Source organism: Phlebotomus papatasi, chromosome 2, assembly GCF_024763615.1.
Source record: "Phlebotomus papatasi isolate M1 chromosome 2, Ppap_2.1, whole genome shotgun sequence".
Taxonomy (NCBI): Eukaryota; Metazoa; Arthropoda; class Insecta; order Diptera; family Psychodidae; genus Phlebotomus; species Phlebotomus papatasi.
Genome location: NC_077223.1, coordinates 45,340,403 through 45,363,219, shown reverse-complemented (window position 1 = coordinate 45,363,219; position 22,817 = coordinate 45,340,403). Strand labels below are relative to the sequence as shown.

At 34.8% G+C, this 22,817-nt stretch overlaps 2 protein-coding genes across 2 annotated transcripts in view; one reads left to right on the top strand and one right to left on the bottom strand.

Moving 5' to 3' along the window:
• Positions 1–11,528, bottom strand: part of LOC129801247 (S phase cyclin A-associated protein in the endoplasmic reticulum) — a 39,754-nt gene extending 28,226 nt beyond the window's left edge. The window contains exons 1-9 of the mRNA XM_055846128.1: positions 11,179–11,528; positions 10,932–11,113; positions 10,666–10,867; positions 8,072–10,500; positions 4,176–4,270; positions 3,942–4,110; positions 3,664–3,875; positions 3,475–3,599; positions 3,158–3,411 (exon numbers count right to left, since the gene is read on the bottom strand). Coding sequence (XP_055702103.1) covers positions 3,158–3,411; positions 3,475–3,599; positions 3,664–3,875; positions 3,942–4,110; positions 4,176–4,270; positions 8,072–10,500; positions 10,666–10,867; positions 10,932–11,113; positions 11,179–11,212 — 3,702 coding nt within the window. The 5' untranslated portion in view covers positions 11,213–11,528. The remainder of the gene's footprint in view (positions 1–3,157; positions 3,412–3,474; positions 3,600–3,663; positions 3,876–3,941; positions 4,111–4,175; positions 4,271–8,071; positions 10,501–10,665; positions 10,868–10,931; positions 11,114–11,178) is intronic.
• Positions 11,529–11,837: 309 nt separating this feature from the next.
• LOC129801252 (protein bicaudal D) lies at positions 11,838–22,817 on the top strand. The gene is made up of 5 exons (XM_055846136.1): positions 11,838–12,217; positions 16,238–16,378; positions 16,451–18,125; positions 21,104–21,278; positions 21,339–22,817. The coding sequence occupies exons 1-5, from the start codon at positions 12,017–12,019 to the stop codon at positions 21,457–21,459; spliced, it is 2,313 nt and encodes a 770-aa protein (XP_055702111.1). The 5' UTR covers positions 11,838–12,016; the 3' UTR covers positions 21,460–22,817.

Sequence of the window (22,817 nt, the reverse complement as noted above, 5' to 3'; positions counted from 1 at the left end):
ACCGCGACTGAAACAAATTTGCTTGTAGTTCTTGTATTATTTCGGCGAACATTATAAAATATATATTTTTAGATGGCTTTTAACGCACAATTTCTAAATATATCAAACTGATAAGTCAATTCTTATTAGAAAAAAACTTGCCATCAAGTTTCAGTGCTTCTATGCAAAAACGTATGAAAAAATTAATGTCGAGAGGCCCTTGTACGTAGCAATGGATTGGCATGGGTTACTAAGGGGTTACAATGAGGTCTCGCTGCATTGAATTTAGGATTGTATTGTCCCAAATCATTTATACCGTAAGTGTGTGCAAATTTGTCCCCTTCTCTGGCGGGTGATTTTGATCCCCTTCTGTTTGCAAGCTTTTCTTTAATAAATGTTTAAGACCGGTTCTCACCGATCAGACGTGGTAGACTGGATCAGTAAAGACTATACTTAAGTTCTAGAAGAAGAGCTTACGAACAGGAGGGTGTTAAAGACACCCGCATTTACGGTAATTAGATAAATTCGTTTATAATTTTCGGAATTCTTTGTAAATGGCCTCTATGTCAATCTGTAATAATAACTACAATTATACACCAATAAGTAAAGATCCAAATAGACTCAGGCTGATCCTTCAGAATATTTAGCACGTAAAATTTTGGAGACCAAATATAAGGTGAGAGATATTGATGGAAAAAAAACCTTTATTCCATGCGCTTAACACTAAACCTACCGAGATTTTTATATACCTATTCCTACCATACCGGGTCAAATTAACCGGTACTGAAAAATGTTATCAAAGACAATACTATCACCTCCTTTCACTTGAATGTTGTAGAGAGGATCCTAGAGTCTATTTCATCCATTTACAGCAAAGACAACCAACCCCTCCTTTCCCCAGATGGTAAAAAAAATTTTACAGTAAGAAAATCTCGAGGATCGGTTTGAGTCTATTTGGAGTTTAAGCGCCTTAAGCGTAATGCAGGCTTCAGACGTAAAACTTAGCCTACTTATTGTTGGTCAAGGTTTTTGAAAAAAATTTGATTTAGGATTAAATATTGAAAGCAAATAAACAATAAGATTTTCAAAAACCAGAATGCTATTTAGGATTTTTAAACCTTCAGGAACTGGGCTAAACCTTTGAAGACCACTTAAAGGCCTAAATATGTAGTAAATGACCAGTGATAAGCCCAGATAAGCTTATGTAAGCTGAGATTCTTTACAGGTGACCTCGAAATGCGTGCAACTCGGGGTGCTTGCAACTCGGAATACTTGAAAATTCGATTGTGAATTGAATTTTGGGGGTAAAGAATCGCGTCGAGTAAACTGTTCTCGGCAGTCAAAATGGATGAAATTGGCTCGACGCGATTCTTTACCCTGGAAATTCAACTCCTAATCGAAATTTCACGCATTCCGAGTTGCAAGCACCCCGAGTTGCACGCATTTCAAGGTCACCTGTAAAGAATCTCAGCTACCGTAAGATTATCTGGGCTTATCACTGGTCACTTTTAATTGAAATCTAAACAATAGATTATTAAAATCGCAAAAGGCATAAAATCTCAATTTAGAAGATTTTCACGTTAAGGTTATAATTCATGTGAGCAACGCTCACATTTCATTTCGTGAACAGAATTCTTATGCCTTGCAATCAAGATTTACTTAGTAAACACCAAAAATGTTACATAATATTAAATCTTTATTATACAGAGATAGGGGTTAACTTCAGAAAAATTCTGAGTATTCTAAATAAGGCACGAACTCGGAATTCAGGACATTTGTACCGGTTTGAACGAAGGATTTACACTTCCTTCATGACTAGCGCTTTTCTTTGTAAACACGTTTTCAAAATTTCCCATGAGAATGAGCGAGATGACTAGATCTAGATCTCACTCATTCTCATTGAAATGCCAAAAACATGTTTAATAAACAAAAGTTATTGTACTTTAGGCATTAGTCAGAACCATTTTTACAATACAAAATGTGTTGAAAAATAGGGTAAAATTGATACTTTTATACAAAAACTTTTGCCAAAAATCCAAATTTTGTTTTCTTGAAAAATCCTTCGTTTATCCAGGGGTCCAACTAATCCTCTAAAAGAGGGTTTACGGAATCTTTGTTTTTTTTTCATTTTGTTTTTTACACATTTATTTTTCTCAGTTTGTCTTTGGAATCTTTGTCTTCGGTAATCTTTGTTATTTGGAAACTTTGTCTTTGGAAATCTTGTATTTTATAAATTACAAGTAAAGTGTCTTTTATAAATTACAAGTATATTTTATTAAATAATGAAATTACAACAGTTTTTTGGGAAGTTTTTGGTTTCGTCCTTTGGGGCAAAGGAAAATTTTCTGTGTTTTGGGTAGTTTTTATTTTCGTCCTTTGGGATAAAGGGAAATTTTCTGTATAAAAGCCTCTACACATTGGGAGAAATTTTCATCAAAAATTGCATTTTTGACAGAATTTTGACGTTTCTGCTTACAGCACTGTAGCCAATTTTCTTCAAAAAAGCAATTTTTGACAAAAATTGTTCCCGATGTGTAGACACCTTAACAGACAAAATTTCCGATACTTGTACAAAATGTAAGAAAGACAAGATTTCCAAAGACAAAGTTTCCAAAAAAAACAAAAATTACCGAAGACAAAGATTCCAAAGACAAACTGGGAAAAACAAAAGTGTAAAAAACAAAGATTACCGATCCCCTTAGAGTATATTTGTTTTTTTGATGTCAGATGAACCTACTGGGAGAAATCCTGCCTATCGCAAGTCTGTTTTTTGAGGAATGGTTCCGAAAATCGGCTACGAATAGTCGAATTTTCATTTTTTTTTTAAATTTTGTTCTAAAGTTACTCTTCCATATCCCAAAAGTAGGAATTTCTAAAATATTTTCGACACAATAAATTATTATCAGAAAAAGTCCTATTTTTTGACCTGAGAAACCCATGTAACCCCTTAAAGCACTTGAAAATTTTCATTAATTTGGACAGTTTCTGATGACATTGAAAAAAATATTTAAAAAGAAATATATGGTTTAGTTAGATGCTTGCAAAAATGGTCTTAGAATTAGATATTCAATTTCACATCTCTTTTACATTTATCTATAAGAACCATAGTTTTTTTTTATCAAAAAATAGTCCCAAAAGAATTTTTAAAAAAAAAGTGAAACCAAAATAACATGCTTACCTGAAGACTTAAGAGTAAAGCATCGAAAAGATTCACAATGGTATTGCCAAGAATTGCATGTCGCGCTATTTGCGGACAAATAGAACACAGATTTCTATAAAGCTGCACCGAAAGTATCACAGCTCTCTTGCTAATCTCAGAATGGGGCTTTGTCCCATCCTCAATCACCTTTGTAATCACTTCGAGAGCATTTAGTGAAAGTAAACAATGGAAATCCGCTGTTTGAGCTTTCGTTACCAATCGATGAAGTTGCCCTGAAACATTGAAAATTTTACAAAACTAATGTCCTGGAAATACTGAAGAAAATTGCATCTTACCAAGTGGTCTCTCCATTCCTTGAGGTCCTCCGCCTTTATTCATTACATTCAGGATTTTAGGAACTTCACTGTCTCGTCGGAAGTGAGATGCAAGTGGAGGCATTTCAGCCAAATATTCATTTGTTCTGAAAATGGAAAAAATATTTTATTTTTCTTAACTCAATAAATCCTTCTGAAATATAAACTGACTTCTCAGAGAGCTTTTGACGGAGTCGCTTGAGTTTCTTCTTGACAGCCTTATTTGGCTCCACAGACACATCTGAGACCGTTGAGGAAAGATCACCATCACAGCTTCCATCGGCATTTAGTGCCTGATCATCGTTATTTCTATTAGGAATTCCCAATTCTTGAGCTCGCTGTCGGATATGCTCAATATTTTCTTCATGTCTTCTGGCCGATTCCTGAAATACCAAATGACGATTTGAAGGAATAATTGCTAAAGACAAAAGCTAATAAAGTTTTCCTACTTGTTGCTTTTGGATGATTTTCCTCTGTAACTCTTCAGTTGTTGCAATTTTCTGTGCCTGGAGTGCCTGAAGTCTCTCTTCTCTATCTTTAGCCTTTACCCTCGCAATCTCCTGACGCTTCCTCTCCCTCTCATCTTGCAACTTTCCTACTCTCTTTTCCCTTTCTCTCCTGCAATTTCAAAATAACATAGGTAATTAAAATAAAAGAATTATAATATTTTTAATATTATTTACTTTGTCTCCCACATTTGCTCCAGACGCCTCTGACGTTCCTGCTGTAACTCCAATCTTCGTCTTTCAGCAGCAGCCTCCTTTGCAGCCTTTTCCTCCTGGAAGAAAAATATAAAAATGTCTTTACATGCAAAAATAAATTGAAAAAATAACAAAAAACATCGTTTTAGAGAGGTAAATAGGAAAAAAGGAAAAAATACATCTCAAGCCCAAGGGTGGTCAACGAAAACCGAAGGCTGATATCTCATACCGTTTAAACTACATGCTGGTCGTAAATTTAGAAACGAATGTATTATACTGGGTGGTATCAAGGATTCTAATCAATTTTGCATATCAATGAGTTCTCCAAATAATAACGCAGTTTACAAGAAACTTGGAAAGTTTCAAAACCCGATATCTTCGAAGATTAAAAATAAATGAAGATTAAAATTATCACCAAAGATTAACCTTCATAAATCTCCTGTATAAAATTTAAAAGCATTTTAGTCAGGAATGCAAAAAATTAAAATTCTCAACCCTCTTTATAAAATATTTTCCCTGCAATTCTCAATTTTGATCAATTTCTTTTTCATAATATATGCATTAGTGTTTCCAGAATAATTTGCAGCTCCTGAACAAGAATCCATTGTCCGATTTAGGAATTTTCGAAGAGTTTTCTGTCCAGAAATTCTTTTAATAAAATTACCATTTGGGCTAAAATGTGTTAAAAGGCATAATGTAAAAAAATCTGCACTGAGCGTGTAATCTCGGCCCATTTATCTCCAGTTTGCCTTTTCTGTCTTTTATTACCCAGTATAAACACTGAGAGAAAAACAGGAGTGCGATTAACTTTTTTTCCTCGTAACTTTAACGCTTTTTAGATGTCAAAATTTATCAACATTTTTTATGTTAATTTTACATCTTTTAAGGGTAAAATTGACATGAAAAAAGGGTAACTTTAACCCCTAGTACACCTAAAAAGCATAAGATTTCGGATAAATACTGCAGGGTAAAATAAACATTTCCGGAATGTTATTTTAACTTTTTCTGATTTCTCTCAGGTCTTATCTTTTAACTAATGATATTCACGAGATGGTCTGTGACGTTATCTTATTGGATAATGGTCAAAATCGCGAAAAATCCAAAATCCCGAACGCCAAAATCCCGAATTCATTAAATTCTTTATATTCTTTATTCTCTTTCTCTTTTTTTGCTTTCGGAATTTTATCCGTAACCGGTTATAACAATGTTAAACAATATCGATTTTTAGTGCCTCAATCGATAGGAAACAACAAAAAAATCTACGGACCAACTGAAAGAAATAAAGACTTGTCCTAGACCTCCTAGACACACTTACAACTTAAGCCGAGAGACGGCTTAACGCAATTATGATCAAAATAAAGATTAGACTACATTCCCATCAAAGCCGAGACACGGATTAGTCAGAAACTGATGGAAATGTATAAAAAAAATAGCGAAAAACAGTTAATTTCGGGCTTCTTAATTCAGGAAACCCCTTTTACCCGAATTTAATCGTTTGATCAGTCTATTTCCCGGATTTCAGGTATCCATTAATAATAATTTATTTTCAATTGGTAAAACAAGGTGAACCTATCCTCCACCTAAAAACAATATCGCACTTACATGATTTGAGTGGCACTTCTATCATATAGGTAATAAGCATCTTTATTTCTGAAATGTTACTATTATACTTAATTTTTCATTAACTATTAAGATATAGTAATGTCATTTGCTGAACACATCTTCTGACTAACAGTAAAATCACATTGTAAGGCAATTATATGTTTATTTAGTAGAACAAGGAAATGGATATTATTTCGTGACTTCTAGTCTAGAAAACCATATTTGATTTTTTTATCGACTAGATTAATTCCAAGTTAATAAAAGAATTCTCGACAAGGTAAAAAAACACTACAAAATATGGGATTCTTCTGAAACTTGTTAACGTTAAGGGAAATTCTTTTGCATTATTGCATATTTTTGATGAATATATTTGATGTTATTTACTAAAAGTCCATTCCTTAATTAACTAAATTTTATTGTGATATCATCTTGAGTGAGATTTTCTAAAACATTAAATGAAAATCGGATGTAGCCAAAAGAGCTTAATTTTCTCGGCTATATAAGTTACATTACTAGTAATTGTCTAAAATTGGTGTTAAATAATAATAATAGTATAGTTATGTTGTCTATTTTTGAATGTTTGAATGCTATTTCTTCTCTTATTTAATTAAAATTCACTTTAGAACAGTGGCCAAATTACACAAAAATTCTCGGAAGGTTTCCTGAATTATTAGGAAGAAATGGCTTCAAGGCATCTTTATACAAAATTTCATTTTGTTTAAATAAAGAATATAAAAATTACAAGAACCAAAAGAACATAAAACCTAACAGTGGTCAAAAGTACCTACTCTAGCCTATTTGTAAAGTTGTGAGAAGAAACTTGAATATTTTGAAGTAAAAAATATTCTTTTAATGCAATGTACTTTTCTTATTCTTAAAAAACGGCCACTATAACACTTAAAATTTCTGAAGATTTAATTCAGTTTTTTATTGTGTGACCCTATGGGTCACAGTAAAATAATAAAATTTTTACAAGATGTTGGACTACAAAAAAAAACTCTAGGTAATACGCTCCTGATCGTTCCGACGGGTTGACCGGGCGGTCAGTGGCCACGGTACCTAAATTATTAAATATTATACAAACTATAAAATAAGTGACTTTCCATAAAATTAATATACACAGTTCTAAATACACATGAAAACAAAAATAAACAAAATTTTGCATGCACAAAAAAATAAAGGAAACACACTGAATTCAGCGAGCACACAAAACCAAAGGCGATATTAACAAGCCTTAAAAATTTAATAATAAATCAGATTTTTCGTAAATACGACTCATTCCATAGAATTAATTCAAGAACTTTTTAAATAAGTTATTATTTAAAAAAAAATTGTGCACAATAATTATTTTATTATCATTATCTGAGTTGTGTGCTGCGTATACTATGCAAAATGCAATATTACTGCTCGAACTCAAAGAGAGAGCAGTTATATAATCGACTTTTTTTAACTTGTCACCAAATTGTCATCAACTCCGGTCTTCTTTAGATATCTTCTTTTCTAGGATATCTCTCTAGATGTTTTTTTTTTTATTTTTCCTATTCCCCCCACCCACTTCTCCCCCCAAAACCATGTTCTTTTTTTGTTTTTCTCGAAAACGGCTCCTATGATTTCACTGAGAGAAATCCGAAAAAGTTAAAATAACATTCCGGAAATGTTAATTTTACCCTGCAGTATTGATTCGAAATCGGTGTAAATATTACCCTTTTTAGGTGTATTGGGGGTTAAAGTTACCCTTTTTCATGTTAATTTTACCCTAAAAATGGTGTAAAATTAACATTAAAAAATGTTGATATATTTTTACACCTAAAAAGTGTTAAAGTTATGAGGAAAAAAAGTTAATCGCACCCTCTTTTTTTCTCAGTGTTCTTTTATTTTTGAATATGTTTTGGAGGTGGTCCATGCGAATATTTCAAAAGTCAAACCACTTTGGAGGGCCTATTTTTCAACCGATTTGGTTACATTTAGATTTTTTGGAAAGTTCTTGAAATATCCAACCCGATTGCATCGGTCGCAATCGGTAATCAATCGGCTAAGTACCCGTAAATGTTTTTACTAATGTTTAAAAAAAATCTTGAAAATGCCACTTAGCAAGCAAGAGTTTAGAAAATCTTAAATTAAGGGAAATTTTCAGAACAATTTTTTTTTAGATAAAATCAGTTTCTGAAAGTGCACAAAATTCTCTAATTTTGTAAGAATAGAAAAATGGGAAAAAATTGAAAGTGCCACTCAAATCGTAGAAGTGCGATATTAGAGTAAATTTATTGGTTACTTACCACACGTTTCTGACGCTCCTGCTCTAAATCCTGGAGTCTTCCTTCGTGCTCTTTGCAGGACTCAATGATGTCCAGTCTCTTGTTTTGCGCTTCGAGACTCTTAATGAAGGCAATCTCCTTGAGTTTCTCTTCTTCATCGTGAGCCTTCTTAACTTTATCCTTCAAATACTGCGTACGATTCTCAGCTGCCCTTTGGAGTCTCTCCTCCATTCGCAGTCTCTTCTCCTCGATCAGCTGCTGCTTAGCCGCTTTGACATCCTCCACTCTTGCCAGTAGCTGCTGAATCTTCTGGGTTTTCTCCCTCTGGAGGGATTCTCGTTTTTCCTGCGCTCTTGTTTGCTTAGCCTGATATTTCTTGAGAGTCTCATGGAGAGAACGTCTCCTGGAGGGACTTGAGAGTTTTTGATGCAATTCCTGTGCTCGACCCGGATGACGTGCAACAAAGGCCTGCAGAGTCGCTAGGGTTTCCAGACGTTCCCCTGATGACATATCCGAGAGGAGAGATTGGTATTTCATCTCCAGAGTCATGTTCTCATCGAAAAAATCCACTTCTTCTCCATATTTTGAGCCATCTTCATTCACTGCAAGATCAATGTCTTCAGCATCAATGAGAACTTCACAGTCTGTCTCATCAGTTTCCGTGTCAACGTCAATTTCGGTATTTTCCAACTCACGGATTTGTCTCTCGAGATTCTCTTGCTCCTCTAGTAATTTCTTCTGATCATCATCACTTTCTTCGAGTTCTTTGTCATCCATTTCGTCACAACTTGAGAGATTTATTGTATTCCTCAAATCTTCAGCAAGAAGTGTCTGGATATTCATATCGACTTTGTAGATTTCATCGTCATCCGGCTCGGGAGTCTTTACTTCAATCAATTTGTTTTCTGCCTTTTTAAATCTTTCATTTCTGGCTGATTCTCTTAAGGACCTACTTCTGGATTCTGCCAAATCGGATTTCTGTCGGACTAGTCCATTGACTTTTGTGGTTTTTGGAGGGTGATTGGAAGTCTTTCCGGCTGAGATTGTTGACTTTGACAGGGGCAGTTTTGGCTTAGATGCAAGAATTCGTTGATTTTTTACTGATTTTGGCTTCTCAGGGATAGCTGCTGGCTGCTTCTCAGGCTCTTCCTTAGCCTCTTCTGCTGGAGTCTCATCCAGGAGGCTAAGAATCGGCAGGCTAGCATAGCCAGAAGGTTGATTGAATCGATTTGACCAGTGAAGACTTGATCGACGTGATCGAGACTTTACTGTCAACCAACCATCATTTGTCTCAGTAGGCAGAGATTTTGGTTCGGATTTTCTGTAACTCAAGTCCGTCCGGCTTTTTTGTCTCAAACTGTCCGAACTGGCTTTTAGTGTACTACTAGAGCTCATAACATCTTCTTGAGAATGTTTCCCACTGCTTCTTCCGGACAATCCCTTCTGAGTGGCCGTTCGGTTGTTCTTCAGGTCAATCATCGTGCTAGATCGGGCAGAAATCCGTCTGGCTGTATTGGTCGGTGCTCCGGGAAATCTCTGGCGACTATCTGTCACCTTCTGTACCACAGATGCCTTCCCCACGCGCTGAACACTTGAAGTTGTCAAAGATTTCTGGACTGTGGCAGTTCTAGCCGTTGCAGTGGCCGGAGTCGATGAGGATTTGCTCAAGTGGAATGATTGTTGGGATTGAAGGGGTTTGCGAACAGGTGGTACCTTTGCTGGGGGATTCATTGGAACTTTCCTGGTGGGAAGTGGTTTTGTCTTGGCTTCCTCGCGACTCACAACAATGGAGTAGCTCGGTGGACGTTTAGCTGGTTCTTTTGCAACAGGAGCAGTTGGTTTCTTCACCGTTGGCTCTTCCACCTTTTCAGTGATTTCAGGAACAGTCACAGGAGGCGGTGCTTCTTCCAAAGTTGGAGTAACTTCAGCATTTTCTGGGGTTCCTCCTTTGAAGAATCCCTGGATATTGTACTTCTCGAGATACATGGCCAGAGTTAGATGATCATCTTCGAGATTTGTCTGGACCGATTGATCGAGTTTCTTGACTTCCTCTTGCATCCTTTCGGCCTCTTCTTGCTCCAGGAATTCATTGTAGTCCAAATTCATGGAGATCCTTTTGTCTGTCTCTTCAAAAGGCACCTGAGACTCCTCAATGTGATTTTCTCGAGGTGTCATCTCGTTTACAGTTTCACTTTCCTCCTTCTCATCTGTACTGCCTGGACTATCCTCAATCTTGCTCTCAGCAACACTCCGATTGACGATTATTGCTTCAGGTGCTTCGATTTTCTTCGGCCCTTTGGGCAATTTCTGCTGTTCATTTGATGCATGAATATTTGATCTCTGAGATCGTCTTTCTTCGTGAGTTCCTGAACAAGGACTGTTTTTCCCTGAATAATTTGGACTGGACTTACCAGAAACCACCGGGCTCGAAAGGTTTCTCGTTCGTACTTCTGCAGAAAGAGAAATTATAGACAATTTTATTGCTGAGACATGTGCGGAAGAAATTACCCGAATAAATAATTTCATGGTCAATTTGGGAACTTTCTTTGCTATCATTCATTTTCAGTGAGAGTTTTTTGTTTTGCGTTAAGTGAGAGGAATAATATTTGACTTACTGGGGACTGGATTGCTTTTCCTGACCTCCCACGCTAGGGAGTGGGGTCTATGGGGCAGAGGAGTAGACTCATAATCCCATGAGACCCGGAACCACTCGGCCAATGCCTTAAAATCCCGAATGTAATTTTCTAGAACTAAAATTGTCTCCTGACACGAAGACAAATTCTCATAGCACTCTACGGTCTGATAGATCTCATTGATCTGGAAATACAGGAAAGCAATTATTATAAAATAAATCTTCTGGGTAAAAATGACAATATCTTACAGCTCTCTGGAGATTGCCAAAGAGTAAGGCCCAGTATCTGGCTTGAAGCTCTGATTTCTTATCCCTTCCCGTTGAGGCACTTCGACTGCGAACACTGCGCACCCGGACAGACACGGGGCCCTGCAGTGGCTGTTTCTTGCCCATCAGCAAAGCCTTTGGGGCAGTTGGGGGCTTTCTTATGTCTGAAAGAATGACAGAGGTTCAAGCAAATCTTCTCTACACAGCAACCCTTTCCCCAGGAACTCACTCTGGGCAGATTCCTCAAGGATCTTTCCCTCCATTGCACCATCTACTCCTCCCAGAGTGCTTCTGGTGTGATTTGAATGGGAAAATGGGGCTTTTAGTGGGCAAATTTACTTAACGCCCACGATGCAAATAGGAGACAGTGAAAATGACTCACTTCTGTGTAAGTAAATTAAAACGCAATTTTAACAGATTTAATAAAAAACACTTAATATTTTTATTCACAATACTTTTCTTAACAAAACACTCAAGTCTGCTTCAGCTAAATGAGAAAATTAAGCTTAAAATCGCACGTGTTGTAATTTTGTAGCGAAAAATCTCCCTTTGTATGCACAGGTCAATTGAATGTCTACACAGCTATTGCAAATTGATGCAATTTGGCAAACAACTAAACCTAGTTAAAAGTGATTATTCTTGAAAACATATGACACAAACTTTAGCCAATAATCTTAGTAAAATCTAAAATTATAGCCAAATCTTAAATAAAGACAAATTTTTCCCCAAAAATCCCCTTAAAATTGCACTTTACCAACAAAAGAATCTGTAAAACTCTGCACACATTTGGCTTACCACGAATTTTGTTGTCAAAACATCTTTTTGAAGTTTCATTTAGTTCACATACCCACCACAAGTTGCTAAATAGCGCTGCTGTCTAATTTTTTCTCCATGGATCTCATGGCGCTGCAATCGATAAAAAAGTTTTGTGAAGAAAAATCTCATCGTCCAGTCATCTTTTTTTCTTACCAATTTTAATGTTAAACAGAAATCAATACGTCCATAAAATCTACTGAAATCGTAATGTTAATGAATTGAATAATTGTTAAATAAGTGAATTTGACACGATGGCTGCGAGTGAAGTGGAAAATTTGCGTGCTGAAGTCGAGCGACTGGGTCGCGATTTGGAAATTGCCAGCAGCGAAAAGATCCAATCAGCACAATATGGGCTGGTGCTTCTGGAGGAGAAAGCCCATCTCCAGCAGAAATGCGAGGAGCTGGAGACCCTCTATGAGAACACAAAGCACGATCTGGATATAACTCTGGAGGTGAGATTTGAAGAGAAAATGGGGCGCTCCTGAAGTTTTGGGAGAGTTCTGTGTTTCAGGGGTATTCCTGGTCCAAATCATATAAATTCCTCTTCCAGGAGTTCATGGGGTTATCCCTCGACAATATTTTGTAAGAAAATAGTAGTTTTCTGTAGATAAAATGTGAAAAATTTCCCTCATTATTGGCCCCTTTTCTGCTTTGCGACTTTGCCCATTAAAAAATGTCTGTCGATTTTGATAGGAAATAAACAGACGGAGTCCACAGTGCTGGATTATGTCTGCCGACTTATCTGTAAAAAATTATTTGCAATTTTTTAATTTCATTTGTATAGTCTTTTATTTTTAAATTCCAGGGTTTATACCCGAATTTATTAAATTTTTCGGTAAATATTTATATACTACAATATCATTAACTTTTTCCTCATTGGAAGTTTTCTGTAAATGTAAAAAATCTAAACCCGAATAAAGCCAAATGATATTTTTAAGATTTTCAAAAAAACATTCTCCCTAGGTGTTAGCAAATAAATATTTTAAATTAAAAGAAACGACAGCAAATAAAAAACTCACGAGAAGTTACTTATTTCCCCAGGAAATATTTTATCTCAGATTTGAGGAAAAATTACAGTGCTGATGCTTTTATTTTGAGAAAATTTTTAAAAAAAAATATAGTACTATTTAAATAAAAATACTACAAAAATTATAAGTGAATTATTAGGAATAATTTCTACTCAAAAATATTTTACGCCCAATTATGTGCACAAAAAATGGTTTAAAATTATAAAGAAAATATAGAAGACCGGGCTAAATGAAAGAAATGAAATGAGTATGAATTTTTGCAAAGTTCGCAAGTGTTAAGTTAGAGTCAGATGAGTTTCCAACAACAAAAGAGACTTCAAAAATTAAAAGTCTCTGAACTGTAGTAATTGAATAGCTTTTTTTGCATTAAATAATCAAATTTGTGAAAATATTCGCCTAAAATTTAGATTCATAGTACTTTTTAAAATTAAGTTTCACTTAATATCACATCGCAAAATAACAGTAAATTAAATTAAAAAAAGGCCCAAGAATTTAAAATGGAGATATTTTTGGAGAAGTTTGACAAAATATTTTAAAATGGTGTGAATTTAAAAGAATCGCGCTTCAAAGCTATAGAATTATTAGAATTAAACAGAGAGCGTAGAATACAAAATTTGCATAAGATGCCACTTTTTTACAGCGAGTTTGACATCTGAAATGGACATTTGAATAGCTTTTATTTCAAAGGTCGAGGAATATTTAACGATTTATTCGATATTATAAATTCTACGAGTAATTGCATTTGTTTACCAAACATTGCGAATATCTTGAATATTTATCAAAATATTCCAGTATTGCAAAAGTGATAGAAAAAAACTCGCCAAAAGAGAAAAAAATACTAATTTGTGATTCACAAAACATCTCTTTTGGCGAAAGTTTATAACTTGTTAACATCTAATAGGTTTCGTCACATGAAAATTGGTTCAAAAAATTGAAAAAATATGTGAATATGAGAGAATCTTTATTGGAAAATGAATTTATCATCCCTAGAGCTACTGTATAGAGCTTGCGAAAGGAAAAACAATTGAAAATTTAATTTTTATTAAGAATATCGGCACTGGGCGTTTTATGCCAATTTAATATTCTACGTGATTTTTTGCCCCGGGTTTTAAATTTAAAGTGTTTAAAGTTAACCCACTTCCCCTATTTAAAATTAAATAATTCCTATTGTTTTTTTTTTTTAAATTATTCACAGACTTTATTCTAGCTCACTTTCACGCCTACAATGTTAAAAATGACTGTCACCATAATACAGTAGACTCTCAATCGGGTATATGGGGCAATATGTCAACAAAATTAGCAATATATTGGGCGTCTAAGTCATTGTAAATTCCACAAAAAGCGCTCAATTATAAAGAATCCTGATAAAATAAGAGGAACTACACTACCGTTCAAAACATTCAATACACCCTTCGTAAGTTTAAATACACCTGGTTTGGACCGGGAAAACGCTGTAATATCCAATTCTATTGACTGAAATAGTTTCATATATAAACTTAAGAACAGTTTTAAACAAGACTTGAGAAAATACATGGGCTAAAAAATTTATAATTTGAGCTTCATTCAAAAATGAGCTTTCTGAACAAAAATGCAAAAGTAGCTCCACATTCTAAAACTGATCTAATCTTTTAATAACCATGTAATATAAGCTAAATACTATTAGAAAATATTATTAAGAGTCAGAAAAACTGAAAATAATGCCGAGGGAATATTTTTTGGTACGGATTGTGGTCGGTTTCCGGTGTGATCTATTTTGAAAGGGGTTTCTTCTTTGAATATTGAAATTTTCAGCCTAAATTCTACTTTTTCATATATATTTTTTTTAATTATTTTTCAAATTACTCTTTATTATTGTAGCAATTTCATTTCTTTAACTTCATTATTTTATTTAAAAAACATGAATAAAATCATCAAATTTAGTACTCCTCGAAGAATCCTCCTTTAACTTTGATAAACGCCTCACATATTCGAGGCATCCTGTTGATCAATTTCTCCAAAATGTCTGAAGAAACTCTGCCCACATATCCTGAAGTATTTTCACCAAGATTAGAACTGATGTCGGCGCCTTCTCTCAAAACCAGCTGGTCGAGAAAATTCCAAATAATCTTTAACCAAAAATATTCCCTCGGTTTTATTTTCAGTTTTTCTTACACTTAGTAATATTTTCTAATAGTATTTAGCTTATATTACATGGTTATTAAAAGATTAGATCAGTTTTAGAATGTGGAGCTACTTTTGCATTTTTGTCCAGAAAGCTCATTTTGAATGAAGCTCAAATTATAATTTTTTTAGCCCATGTATTTTCTCAAATCTTGTTTAAAACTGTTCTTAGGTTTATATGTGGAACTATTTCAGTCAATAGAACTGGATATTGCAGCGTTTTCCCGGTCCAAACCAGATGTATTTAAACTTACGAAGGGTGTATTTAAAGTTTTGAACGTTAGTGTACAGCGAATTTGAGCAAATTTGCTTCATAATTAAACGTGAAAATTGCCAAAAAAAATTTTCGCCCGAGATTGAAAAAGAGCCGATTGAGCGAGAGTCTACTGTATTGGGTAGTGTCAAAAAATTACGGAATATTGAATTTGAAAGGGTTTAATACCATGCGATTGAGTAAAGTGCACAAAGCAGATGAAGTAGATATTGGGTGCCAATTGCAATTGAAGGGATTTCAAATGGAATTTTTTCACATTTGAAAATTTTGTCGTCGGGTTTTTTTTTTGAATGAATGTTTAATTAAATATTTTGCATTTAATTTATTATGATCTATTTCTAAAAAAAACTACAAACCATCAACCACAGAAAATTCTAATGAATATTAATGAAGTTCTTTTTTCGAAAAAACTCGTATGAATAATGTTAAATAGACAAAATGATGATAGAATTTTTACAATTTTACTCTAAATGTTGACAAAATTGTAGCAAAATTGAAACATTCTATATCCAATAAAATCACAAAAACCAGTAGACTATCATATCAATAACATTTTATCGTCACGCTATCGATTATAAAAGTGATTTATGAACTGTTTTATTGTTCACATTTTATAACCCCGAAACTGTAAATTTTCAAGGTTCTTTTGTCATCTTTTGGCAATGCCCAGTGATTATTAGAACATTTTATCTTGTGGGTTTTTGTGATTTTTTTTTGCTAGCAATGTAAATGAGAAGACTTTCAGTTTTGGGTTAAGTTTAAGTAATTCAATGCAATCATTTACAGTAGACTCTCTCTCAAATGGGCATTTGGGCAAATGGGCATCAAACTTTGATGCCCAAATCTATAATCGCTATATAGAACTATAGCGAATTTGAGCGAATTAGCTTCATAATTAAACATGAAAACTGTTAACAAAATTTTTCGCCCGATTAAATAAGAGCCGATTGAGTGAGAGTTTACTGTATTTAATTTTAATATACAGTTAAAACAGTGAAGTATTTTTTTAGGCTCTAGCAAAATTCCAGACCTCACAGAAGGTAACAACGAAGACAGGAATTGAACAGGAGGAATCTCTGCTTACGGAAACTGCCGCAATGGAGACATCACTCAATCTTCATATCCTGGAATTGGAGAATGAAGTTAAACAGGTAATTTAATTGAGTTTTTTTAAAATTTTATTTTGGCTTTTTCTAATATGAGAGCTCATGCTGTTGCTATAGCTTCGTCACGAATTGGAACGCGTTGCCAATGAACGTGATCGGATGCTGCAAGAGAATTCAGATATGGGCCGTGATAAATCTGACACGGAAGCTGAGAAGATGAAACTCAAAGCTGAGCTGAAGGATTTGAAATTTCGCGAAACACGAATGCTGTCGGATTATTCGGAGTTGGAGGAAGAGAATATTTCGTTGCAGAAGCAAGTGTCGAGCTTAAGGAGTTCCCAGGTTGAGTTTGAAGGTGCCAAACATGAAATCCGTCGGTTGACTGAGGAGATTGAATTGTTGAATTCCCAAGTGGAAGAATTGACGAACCTCAAGAAGATTGCTGAGAAACAGATGGAGGAGGCACTGGAGGCACTTCAGGGTGAACGTGAAGCCAAGTATGCACTGAAGAAGGAACTGGATGCACATATCAATCGGGAAAGTATATATAATATCAGTAATTTGGCATACAATATCCGTGGAATGGATGGAGATAATATGAATAGTGATGGTGATGAAGATTTGCCAGCACTTAAGAGAATTGAAGCTGATCTCTCGAGTGAACTGAAATCTCCGGATGGTACGAAGGTTGATCTATTTTCTGAGATTCATCTCAATGAACTGAAAAAGTTGGAGAAGCAACTGGAGTGCCTGGAGAATGAGAAGAAATGCCTAACGGCAAATCTGAGGGAATCCCAGCAAAATTTGGATAAAAGTCAAAGTGAACTTCAGGCCTTTATGTCACGTGTTAGTGTACTTAGTGCCCATGTAGAGGCACTGCAGCAGCTGAAGAAACAGGTTGAAGCTGAGGATTTGGCCAAGAAGACACCCAAGGATGATATGATTGCAGAGAAACTTCGTGCAATTGTCTCCCAATATACCAATTGGTTCCTTCTGAGCGGCAAAGAAATTGACACACTCAAGGCTGACTTGATTGAATTGCAGAAGAATCTCAATTGTCCCGATGCAATGGTACTGCTGAGAAATGAGATTACCAATCTTAAGAACAAACTCCTGACTACAGAACAGAAATCCCTCGACCTTCAGGCTGATGTAGAGATTCTAACAGCCATTTCACAGAATGCTGGCCAGAGTTTGGGATCAGCACGCAATACCCTGGTGGTGCTCAGTGATGAACTTGCTCAATTGTATCATCTAGTCTGTACGGTGAATGGTGAGACACCAAATCGTGTTTTGCTGGATCACAAGAGTGATGAACTTGACAGTGATTCTCTGTCAGCCATTCAGGCTCAATTTAAGTCCGATACCCTTGCATCCAAGGCACAAACCATTGAGGATCTTCAGGCACTGTCGGATGCCATTGAGATTCGAAAGTATGTAGACACTGTGGCTGATCAGATTAAATATCTGAAGGCTTCGGTGGAGAAGACCATTGATATGAATAAGCATGGCTCTAGGAGTACATCTACCAGTGGTGGCGAGGATAAGGAGAATCGCGAGGAAATTTCTGATCTGCAGGAACAGATAATTAAACTCAAGAGTTTGCTATCGGCCAAACGGGAACAAATTGCCACACTCAGAACTGTTCTCAAGTCCAATAAGAATACAGCTGAAGTGGCACTGACTAATCTCAAGTCCAAATATGAGAATGAGAAACTTGTGGTTAGTGAAACAATGTCCAAATTGAGAAATGAACTTAGGCTTCTCAAGGAGGATGCAGCTACATTCTCAAGTAAGTTTTGCTTATTTTTACTGCATATTTAATTTTTTTTCCACTGATAAAAATGAGCATTTTAGAGAGAATTCACGAAAATTTATGAGAATCCATGAGAATGTATTTTCTGACCGTTCCCGAGAATTTATCATGTTTATAATCCCGAAATCCAAAATCCCAAACAGTCAAAATCCTGAATGGATTGAATGGATCAAAACACAGAAAATTTCCCTCTAACTCCAACAAGCACCAGTAGGGGAATTCTGTAATTTTCGTGGCACTATCACGCGTGAGTTCGAAACCTGGCAATGCCAATCGAGCTTTTTTTTGTCATGAGTTCGAAAATATAATTCATAGAATTTTTAATGAAATCCCTTTTACTTGATGATTTTATGAAAATACATTACGTTTTTGTTGATTTGTTTAACAAAATCCATTGTCATTTGAATTACCATAAATCTCAAATATGTGACTTCTAACAATGCCACGTGAGCTGAAATGGCAATGTCACGGCTACAGAATCGCATTTTCGAAAAAGCTCTCCTAAGATTCGAACTCAATTTGTCATATGGCATTGCCAGAGCGTTACAGAATTCCCCTCCAACATCGCGAGAATAGACTCGACTTACTTCCTTGCAAGTATGAGTTGCTCACATGAAGTATAGGGGTAATTTTAAAATTCACTATTGCAAGGTACTCAGCCCATAAAGACCGCCATGCAGCATTCCCTAGGCAGGGTATGCCTTAAAGCAGGTTTACAACAATACCAACAAACCGGTTACCGCTAATTATCGATTGGGATCGATGCAACCGGGTTGAAAATCCGGTTCAAGGAATAAAATATTTCTCAAAGTAAAAGGTGTGGCGAAGCGGCCTAGGCTTTACGAAGTGCTCGAAATTGTGATTTAGATGCTATACCTAAAAAAAACACTGCATAATTTACCGTTTACCGGATCACAATCGATTTGAACCGATTCATAGGGCGTTATCACACTTGCACATTAAAATTTTAATGTGATTCACATTAATTGTCGCCTGTGAGCGTCCAAATATGTTATTTGTGTCTTTGAGTCACTTAATATTTGGGGTCTTTCTATTTATTGATAAAGAAGTGGTCTTGGCTTGCAAAAATAAGTTTAAATTTACCTAAAGCATAAATATTTTTCACATTAAAAAATTAAAGAGAAAATCGCATTAATGCTATAAATCAATTTGTATCAAATTTTGCGGGCCAAGTATACCTTTTTATCAACAAATAGATCAAATTTTGAATATAAAATGATTCAAACACATAAATTGCACATTTGGACTCTCACCAGCGACAATTAATGCGAATCATATTAAAATTTTAATGTGCAAGTGTGATAACACAGATACACTCAGTCCCGGCGTTATGCACTTCGGGATTATGCATCTGACGAGATTATGCACACACAATTATGGAAGTTTGCCTACTTTTGGGCTTCAATTTTTGAAATACGCCTGAATGTATACAATTTCGTGACGCGGGAAATTTGAAGACATTGTGCTTATTTTTCTTAAAAAGAAGATTTTTCAATTTTCTAAGTTAAATAACTCAAAAATTCCTTTATACATCGGGCTGAAATTTTAGTATGTTGTAGCCCTTGATTATACTTACCAAATAAAAAATACTTAAGTCGATCCATAACCCTTGACCCGAGCTATAAGGGGTCAAAGTTCGAATATTGACCGGCCTCTATCTCCGGTTCTAATTAACATATCGACCTAAATTTTGGCTTTTTGGTTTCATCTCGAGCACATTCAGATGGAAGTTCAAAAGATCACCACAGGAGGCGCTGCGATAGCGTCAAAATTCATCGAAATTCAAACTCTTTTTTCTCAAAAATTCCTTTGTGCAAGTTAATCAAATTTTAGAGTGTTATAGTCAAGTCAAGGACGTTTCCAAAATGGGGCGTAAGTGCGCTGTGGTTATAAAAGAATCGGAGACATGAGGGGTCAAAGTTCACGAAATTCAAAAAATCATATCTCCGGTTCTATGTGACCGATTTTGATGAATGAGGGCTTAAACGAAAGATCTCACCAAATGCTACAACTTTCTAGAATATTTGAACTTCGTCGGACCAACACCAGGGGCGCCACAGTCGAAAAACCAACTTCAATATCACATAACCTCAATTATCTCGACTGTCGCTGAACCGATTTTGATGATTACTTCGACATAATTGGACATTTGTCTCTACATTTCGTCCATACATCATTTTCCGCTCAGACTACGCTATCACTCCGATTTTGCCGTTTAAGTGTGAAAAAATTGATTTTTCCCATGATAACGCTTTGAAACCACTCAGTTGCCAATTTGACTGCTTCTACTCGACCAAGACACTTAAAATAGGGTTTTAAATGGAAAGTCTCACAAAATACAACAATTCTTTGATATAGTTGAAGTTCATCAAATGAATACTTGGGGCGCTCTGGTCGAAAAAACGAGTTCAGAAACAAACAACCTCGATTATCTCGGCTTCTGAGTAATCGATGAGATCAAGTTCTATGGCAAAATTATAGAGAACATTCTGGTCTACATTTCACCCATATATCACTTTTGTGCCAGTTCATCCAAATCCTTGATATTTTGGTTTAAACAAAAAAATGTATAATTTAACGAATTTTGAATTAAATGGCGTCCCCCAACTTCAGCTGAAAATCGAATTTGTATAAATTTCGAGTTAGCTCACATTAAGAATCTCATCTACACTAAGCCGGTTAGGATTATCTGTCCCTTTCTATTTGTGACTGATTTGATTCAAATATTTAACAATGTACAGTATACCGTTTATCTCGTACCATACACCATTTTCCATTTATCCAAGACACCTTTTCCTGTTATAAACAGAGTTATAAGAGTTATAACAGATACGTTGTCTATACGTACGGTCGCTAGTTTAATTCCAATATTTTACTGTTCAGTAGAACTCCATGTAATACAAATTGAACCCATTTCGTTTCTTGCTATGCAGGCTTGAGAGCAATGTTTGCAGCGCGTTGTGAGGAGTATGTGACTCAAGTTGATGATCTCCATCACCAACTCGTGGCAGCTGAGGAGGAGAAAAAGACCCTCAATCAGCTGCTACGGCTGGCAGTTCAGCAGAAACTAACCCTTACTCAGCGTCTTGAGGAAATTGAGATGGATAGGTTAGTTTTTCTTTTGCATCTTTTTTTTTTTTGAAAAATCTAAATTGATTTTTTTCACAGGGAAATGCGCCACGCGAGAAGACCAATGCCTCCAGCTCGGGGTGGTTCAAAGTCATCTTTCTCACGGACACCAATTAGGAGTAGCAACAGCAACAATTCCAATCCCAATAATTTCTTCTAACACGAACTCTCAATGCATCGCAAAATTTTAGCTTTAGTTTCCACTCTTCTGAAGATGTAAGCTTTTCTTATTTCTTATTTTTTTTTTTACCTTTGAGTCCATCTTTAGACGAGACGTTTTTTTTTATTAAATTACAATTCCTCTCTAAAGAGATTAAATAGACCAAATATCGTAATGGGAAAAATTGTTTGATGGGGAGGGGGGATCATTGATAAAAGCCAAGAGTGGAAATCGCGCAAAAAAGAGAGAGATTTATGAATGGGGAACAATAGTATTACTCTTTTTTTCTATATTTTCTTTGCTGTGGGTAGAGAGAACGTTGCTGTGCGTAGTTTTTTTTTTTTTTGGTTAAAGTGATTAACTTGTCTAACACGAATAATTATATTTTACAAATAGCAGAAAAAAAATGTGTAGACACAAATCTGCAATATTCCTCCAATTATTGCCTAATTAATCGATATTTTTTATATTATTATATTTTTATTTATTCAAACACAAAAAAATTATTTGTTATCAATTATTTACTTAGAATTTATAATTATTAACCAATTTATATTTAATTGCAATACAACAATCACATCTTTAAACATCATTGACCTTAAATGGAAATCAAATTATTGATGAAAGAAAAAAAAATTGTATACTTAACTGGGGAGAAAAAATTGTATAATATTTTAGATGACACGAAATTAATTAAATAAAAAAAAATTGTGCAAAGAGGATAGGTAATACAGCATTGTGCTCTTCGCGGAAACAAAAGAAATTGAGGGTAAGATGAATTTAAAATTGAAAAAAAAGTAATTGTACACAAAAAAATGCGTCCAAAAATGTTTTGTGAAAGAGTTTTTCCCTGAAAAATTCTTCCGTTTGTCCTAAACAAGAAATTAATTAAAGAAAAAAAATTTAATTCTTGAGTTATTGTTGAGAACAATTGTGCAAAATAAATTGTTAATATCTCACGAAATTTCTTAAAATACCGAGCCATAAAATAAAAATATTTTGATGAAATTGACGAAAGAATCAAGATAAAAAAAAAAAGAAATAATTGGATTTTTTGATATCACCGTCCCTTATTAATGTGTGTTTTGAAGAATAAAAAAAAAGACATAAAAAAATCCTTTGAGAATAACGAAATATATTTTGCAATGAATATTGTAATTGATAAAGCCACAATAAACACTTCCAATGAAAGTAATAAAATTGTTATGAAGCAAAAAGTTAAATATTTGCATAAATGTTATTTTCAGCTTTTCTTTTTTCTTAAAAAAATGTTTTTACAAAATTAATAAAATGTGTTTAATTTTCCAGCTTAGAAAGGATATTTTTCGGTTACGAGATAGCAAGAAAAAAAAAGAAAA